Source organism: Furipterus horrens, unplaced genomic scaffold, assembly GCF_987537825.1.
Source record: "Furipterus horrens unplaced genomic scaffold, mFurHor1.1.pri manual_scaffold_8, whole genome shotgun sequence".
Taxonomy (NCBI): domain Eukaryota; kingdom Metazoa; phylum Chordata; class Mammalia; order Chiroptera; family Furipteridae; genus Furipterus; species Furipterus horrens.
Window position 1 is genome coordinate 31,523,036 of NW_028327178.1, and position 7,390 is coordinate 31,530,425.

Genomic DNA, 7,390 nt, shown 5'->3' on the forward strand with positions numbered 1-7,390 from the left:
CTAGAATGACATCCATAAACTTTATTATAAGTTTAAATATCTACAAAGGGTGGAATTTAAGACTGTTATAAATATTGATATTTTAAAATAACATATTATATTATGTTTTAACTGTAGAAAGCAGAATCTAAATGTTGTAGTCATTTCATGTACTGTTCCATCCATTAAAAAATAGATGAATAAATTCTTTTAGAGTAATAAGAAACTTTATTTCATTTCTATTTTTCCTTGAATTTCTGTATCTTATTTCCATTTTGTGAACTATATCTTCCATAGGTTTATCTTATTGGAATGTATTTTTAAGCATTAAGTATATTTTAATATATTTTATTTTATTGAGTAATCTACTTCTCTGCAACAAAAATATGTATATAAATAGAAATTTTATTTTATTGTTATTTCTTTAACTGTAAGGGCCTAGATGTTAAAAATAAATTTCTTCTAGACTAAATTAATTTTACAATTATTAGCAACACAGTTGATTCCAGCAAACGTAGAAATTTTGATACAATATTATTAAATAGAGAAAGTAAAGTTTGATCAGAAGTTTATTGCAAGGAGATGGGTGAAGCTTTTATAAAATACTTCATGCACAACTATTACTGCTAGAATTAAGCAAATTTTAGCATCAATTCTATTCTCTTTAGTTTTGTTTTGCAGTTATAAGTACTGGGAAAAACTTTACACAAATATGTAGATGGGATTGGAATTTTTTAGTAGCAGAGTCATTCATTCTTAAAACTTATTTTGAACTTATCACTTAAATCTACAGAGTAATTCATCATTAAAAATGTTTTTTTTTATAATGACATATTAGCTGAAAACTCTAGTGTATCTTTTTAGTTTTGTTGAAAGTATGATTGAAAAACCACATGACTTTCAAAAAGGTTCATTATGAGTTTAAACTCAGTTCTCTTTCTCAATACTGACATAAATATTTTGAATTATCCCTTAGTACATTGACCAAGATACTTTTATAATTTATTGCAGTGCAACAGCAATATTTGTAGTGGGTGAGAAGAGAACCAGTTTGATGTGTCAGGTTCAGGTGCATGTTCAGCTGAATTACTTAAGGAAAAAATATATATAAGACAACTGAAGATCTAGTAAATGATTTCTTTAAAACTATCTGTACACTTGTAGCCTTTGAAGTGCTTTTGTATTGCAGGTATATCTGTGCTCCAATTTGAAGATTACTGTTATAGTAGGAATTCAGCTATCAAGTTTTTAAAATCTGTGTATATTTCTAAGTCAAATAATTTATATCTTAAAGTGATTATTTATCCATACATTAATGATTAGCTTAATTAAAACCAATTTGGTATAGACACAAATACTTTAGACTTGGAGGCAGAAGAGGTAAGTATGAGTCTTGACTCTATTTACCAGATGTGACCTTGGATAAAACCTCTACCTCTCTCTGATTCAGGTAGAGTAAAAATGTGAAAGTAGTAGGCTCAGTACATTTATAAAGAGGAAAGGACAGTGAAAGAGGACTTCTCTGTGCTTCAGAGGGTGTGCTGACATATAAAAGTACCATTCAGTCATTCAGAAAGACCTGGAATTAACCACAACACTTCCAAAGGAAAGGCGGTAGGATGGAAGAATGGCTGAAAAAGGTGAAGGGGAGTGTAATCAATAACAGTGATGGGTAGTTACTAGACGTAGTATGGTGAGCACATTGTAATATATATTGCATATCTGAAACTAATAAAATATTGTATGGCAACAATACTTTAATAAAAAATAAAAAAAATTAATATTTTCTGTTTGGAAGAGAAAAAAAGGAAAAAGAAAGAAATTTACCACATCGAACAGATTGGTTCTCAGTTTAAAAGGATAGAAGAAATGTTTTGAAGACTTCTGGTCAAGATGGAGGCATAGGTAGACACACTTCGCCTTCTTGTGCAACCACAGAAGGAATTACAACTAAACTTCAAAGTAAATAACACCCAGAACTGTCAGAAATTAAACTGTAAGGAAGTCTGACAACCAAGGATTTAAAGAAGCCACATTCATCCATATGGGTAGGAGGGTCAGAGTTGCAAAGGTGGAAGGATGGGCGAGGAGAGGCAGTGGCGGCAGAATGGATGGTACCACATTCATGTATGGTAGATAAAAATCAGGGGGGTACCTTGGGAGCAAGTGATCTCAACCCCAGTCCAAACAGCACAGTCCAGGGTTTTATTGCTGGGAAGATAAATCTCCATAACTTATAGACGTAAAAAACTAGTGGGGGTTTCAGTGGCAAAAGAAACTGACACATTTTTAGGAGATTCCACTTAAAAGGCCTGCATGGTCTTAGAATGTACACAAACCCACCTACTCTGGGACTCAGCATCAGGGCAACAGCTGGAAGGGTGCTGGTTGCATATGGAGATAGAATGAAGTGTTTAGAAATGGAGTCATTGTCAGGGAAACCTCCAGAAACCAAGCAGTGGCACTGACTCCTCTCTAAGCCCTCCCCACAACACAGAGCAACAAAGTGGTGAAGTGGGTTGCCTGGCCTTGATGATTACTTAAGGCTCTGCCCCACAAAATTTGCAACTGCCTTTTCTACAACAGGCCGTGCTAAGTAGAGCATCAAAGCAACTCTACCTGGTACACAGAAGCAAAAAAAGGGAGGCTGCAAAATTGAGGAGACAAAGACATATGGCCCAAATGAAAGAACAGAATAAAACTCCAGAAAAAAAACTAAGTGAAACAGAATAACCAACCTATAAGATGCAGAGTTAAAAACCCTGGTGATCAAGATGCTCAAAGAACTCAGTGAGTACATCAACAACATAAAGGAAGACATAAAGGTCACCCAGTGAAAAAAGAAAAATTTACAAGGAACCAACAGTGAAGGGAAGGAAGCCAGGATTCAAATCAATGAGGAAGAAATAAGGAAGAAATAAGCATTCAACCAGAACAGCAAGAAGAAAAAATAATTCAAAAAAATGAAGATAGTATAAGAAGCTCTGAGACACCTCCAAATATACCAACATCTGAATCATAGGGATGTCAGAAGGAGAAGAGGGAGAGCAAAAAATTGAAAACTTATTTGAAAAAATAATGGAAAAAAAACTTCCTTAATTTGGTGAAAGAAATAGACATACAAGCTCAGGAAGCACAGAAAGGCCCAAACAAGTTGTACCCAAAGAGGACCATACCAAGACACATTATAATTAAAGTGTCAAAAGTTAGAGAATCTTAAAAGCAGCAAGAGAAAAGTAAAGAGTTATCTTCAAAGAAGTCTCCATAAAACTACTAGCTAATTTCTCATAGGAAACTATGCAGGCAAGGAGGAGCTGGTAAGAAGTATTCAAAGTGATGAAAAGCAAGGACCTACAACCTAGATTACTCTATCCAGCAAAGCTATCATTTAGAATGGAAGGGCAGATAAAGTGCTTTCCAGGCAAGGTAAAGTTAAGGGAGTTCATCATCACCAAGCCCTTATTACATGAAATGTTAAAGGGACTTATTTAAGAAAAGAAGATCAAAACTATGAACATTAAAATGGCAACAAATTCACAACTATCAGCAACTGAATCTAAAAACAAACTAAGCAAACAACCAGAACAGGAACAGAATAATAGATATGGAGATCATTTGGAGGGTTATCAGCTGGGAGGGCAAATGGGTAAATGGTGCAGGGATTAAGAAGCATAATTGGTAGGTACAAAATAGACAGGGAAGTTAAGAATAATGTAGGAAAAGGTGAAGCCAAAGAACATATATGCATGACCCATGGACATGAACTAAGGTGGGGGGGTGGGGAGATTGCTGGAGGAAAGGGGCATGGGTTGACGGGGGGCAAAGGAGGAAACATTGGGACAACTGTAATAGTTTAATCAATAAAATATATTTTAAAAAAGAAGTGTTTTGAGTTCATTTTACCTTACTTTTGTCCCCTCTACAGAACTCAAATCAACTCATGGATAGCAACAGTTACATATATCCCAGAGAATCTTGAGTCTAAGCTCTTTTTTTCATCCCTTTGCTATCTCTGGCATTTGTTTAGGTTGGGGCAATTGCAATGCTAGATCGCTGGGTTCTTATCTAGTAGAACTTATATTGTGCTTGATGAAAGTTTCTGTCATCTGCTTCTGGTAATGCTGCATTCTGCTTGGCTGGCTTTACTGATGAGGGTAACTCCAAGCCCTCCACATCTGCTCCTTTTATGTGCAGGTCTCACTGAAGAAACTTGGCAGATTTTATTCTCAGGCCCATCAAAATCATGAGCCCTGTCAGGAGGCTCCTCACTTTCCAGGAAACACTTGTGAATGGTTGGTTTGGAAGAAACATTAAGTGACATCATCTTCCTAAACTGCATGTAGCATAACGGCATGAACCTCAATTAAACTGTGAAGAATAGGTATGGCTTCCTGGATAATTGTAGGCATTCCTTGACTATAAGAGTCACCTTTTAGAGCTTATGTAGGTCACACCTCATCCAAGGGTGGAGTTTGGCCTGAGAGCCTGGCTGAAGCATAGCACACAAAATGGAGATGGCTGAACCAGTTACCACAAATGGTGGAATACCAGAAAGAGAGTGGGAGGCAGCTGCAGTTGAGGGAGCAAAAATAACCCTGAGAAATGTTTTGGTGTCCTGAGTGTGTTACAGTCTCTATGGCCTAGTTGATGAGAGAGTTTCCTGTCTTCCTTTTTTCTTTGGATATCCTTACAATGAATTGCATTAACTAAAGTAACCTGAAAAGGACTTTTTGGGGCAATATAGAAGTGCCTACAAAGCTAAAATGTATGCGTCTGTGCGAATGTCAGAAAACATGATGAAAGACAAAAACTGTGTACCTGCTCTTAAAGGAATCACATGTTAAAAGAGGGAGGGAGGCATATAAACAAGCAAAGATATCGGAAAGTTATAGACAATGCAAACAAAGCACATACACCATGAAGCATTGGCCCAAAGGAGAAAGGTGTCAATTCTGAAACAATGGATAGGGTTCTGGACATGTAGTACCCATGTCCAGATTCTGACTGTACCACCTATGGGCCACCTGCATCATTTAGGCCTTGAAAGTTTCTTTATTTGTAAAATGGGGACACTTCTCTTTACCTTATATGAGTCTTACCTGAGTGAAAAAACTTTGTTAACTCTAGAAATGTTTTGCTAGTATGGTGTGGTGAAATGGGAAAGCAACGATAGGCCAAATCCCAGAGGTATTTCTGTATCCTGTAGGAAAGAAGGAGAACCAACCCCTTTGTTGTCTCAACTTGAAGCCTTCAAGCTCACTTGGAAGTTCACTGCCCCCGTTAAAGTTGCCTGATAACATGTAAGTAGGAAATATGGTGAAGTGACTTGGTAAGAAAGATGAATTGGAAACAAAATCCACTCATTCTTTCAAGAAATTTCATTGATAAAATATTTTTTTGACAGGCACTGAATTTTGTGTGCAAGGCAAATTCTGACCTGTTATGATAGATATACATTCTAGGGAGAATAATAGGACAGCTAATATTTTAGAGCCATTAACTTTTGGCAAATTGATGAAGTTTCTCTGGGCCTACTTTTCTTTTTTTAATACTTTCTCCTAGAGAGAATATGATGATTTTATATTAGATATGTGGAATCTAAGTCATTACATGTGCTTATTGCAGTTTGAGAATACATATTATTCTCTTCCAAACTGTGTGTATTTAAAGTAGTAGATACTGAACAAACCTACTTTTCATCTCTGGACTTACCTTTATGAAGTCAGTTTTCGCAGTCATTTGCACACCTAGTTAGTACCTTATTAATAAGCCTTTCTCTCCTGAATAATACTTATAAAAATAATTGAGTAAAGCAATTCCCATTCTCATAAGGCTATGGTAGAGATGCCAAGTTCAAGCCTAATTATACCACTTTTGTTTATAATTGAAGGTATATCATACTGTGGCATTTTAGTTGGTAAGCTGTGTAATTTTCAGTGTAGAAAGGAAGGGCAAGCGTTTCTCATGCGGGTAGTATCGGAAAGTTTTGCCAGTCACTCCTTTCACACACCCAATCATCAGAGCTGCTCTTGTGACTAAGGCATTCCAGCTGCGATCCCACTTGCAGAAGGGAAGGAAACACAACTGCAACTCAAACAACAGATCCATTGCTTTATAAGAAACTCCTCCCTGGATACCTGAGGACTAGAAAGGAGTCATAAGACTATCTTCTAAGGATCAAAAAATTCTCTTAAAAGGAAATTCCTTAAAAAGAAGAAAGAAAAGCATCTAGTGTCTCAAGAGGCATTTGTTTTAGAGTAGGATTTTTATCCTACAGTTCTATGAACAAATATTGGCAAGACTGTATTCAAGTTATAAGTCATGATATGATAGTAATACCGTCTTTTACATATAAAACGTATTTTAGTCCATCATGGTTTCTGCAGGAATTTGAAGGCAACACAGTAAATTTATCCACTTGATTTAAAATATATTTTGTAATTCCTTAGTCACATAGCAACACAGAAATAACAGAGGTGAGATTTACTTCTATATAACCTTTGGTGTGATGAGGACATCAATAATTTCTGTAACAAGCAGTATTGGAACCAATCATTTAATGCTATCTAAGGTATTCTGTTTAGTACAAATAAAAAACCAAATCAGATAAGATTGTTTTTCATGCCTGGTCCGCGTGGCTCAGGTGGTTGGGCGTTGTTCCACAAAACAAAAGGTCACCTGTTTAACTCCTAGTCAGGGCATGTGCCTAGGATGCAGGTTTGGTCCCCATTCAGGACGTGTACCAGAGGCAACCAATCGATGTTTCTATCTCACATAGATGTTTCTTTCCTTCTCTTTCTCTCTCCCTCCCCCTCTCTCTAAACAAACAAACACACAAACACCAAAGAACAGATTGTTTTTTTAAATCAACCTCTACTTCTACAAATTTGCCTCAAAGTAAAATAAATAAATACAAATTTGTTTCATATGTCAAAATCACATTGTTTTATATGAGAACTAAACTGACAAGTGGCTAGGTTTGTTTAAAATATGTTCTTTTCCCTTTGCTCCCTTCCACCCAGCAACCTCCCTCATCCAGCAGTCCCCCCTCTTCGTCCGTGTCTTTGGGTCATGCATAAAGCTCTTCTCAACATCCTCCTGTCCATTCCCCACCCTCCTACTATGCTTCTTAATCCCTGCACCATTTCCCTCCCTCTCTCCTCTTTCCGCTCCCAGCTGGCCTCCTCCCACATGCTCCCCATACCTATGATTCTGTTCCCATTCTGGTTGTCTGCTTAGTTTACCTTTGTTTCCATTTCCTAGCTTCTGTTGTTGATAGTTGTGATACTGTTTTCATTTTAATTTTAATGTTCATGTGTTGGTCAGTTTTGATGCCTGTTTCAACCTACAGTGAGATAATATCTGTATGTTTAGCTATCTACCTCTTTACTGTCCAAGAATCAGAATATTT

At 36.5% G+C, this 7,390-nt stretch overlaps 1 protein-coding gene across 1 annotated transcript in view; it reads right to left on the reverse strand.

The window, feature by feature from the left end:
• DSG4 (desmoglein 4) overlaps positions 1-5,718 on the reverse strand; it is a 36,576-nt gene extending 30,858 nt beyond the window's left edge. The window contains 1 exon segment of the mRNA XM_090284997.1: positions 5,692-5,718. Within this exon segment, the coding sequence (XP_090141123.1) occupies positions 5,692-5,718 (27 nt within the window).
• Positions 5,719-7,390: the final 1,672 nt, after the last annotated feature.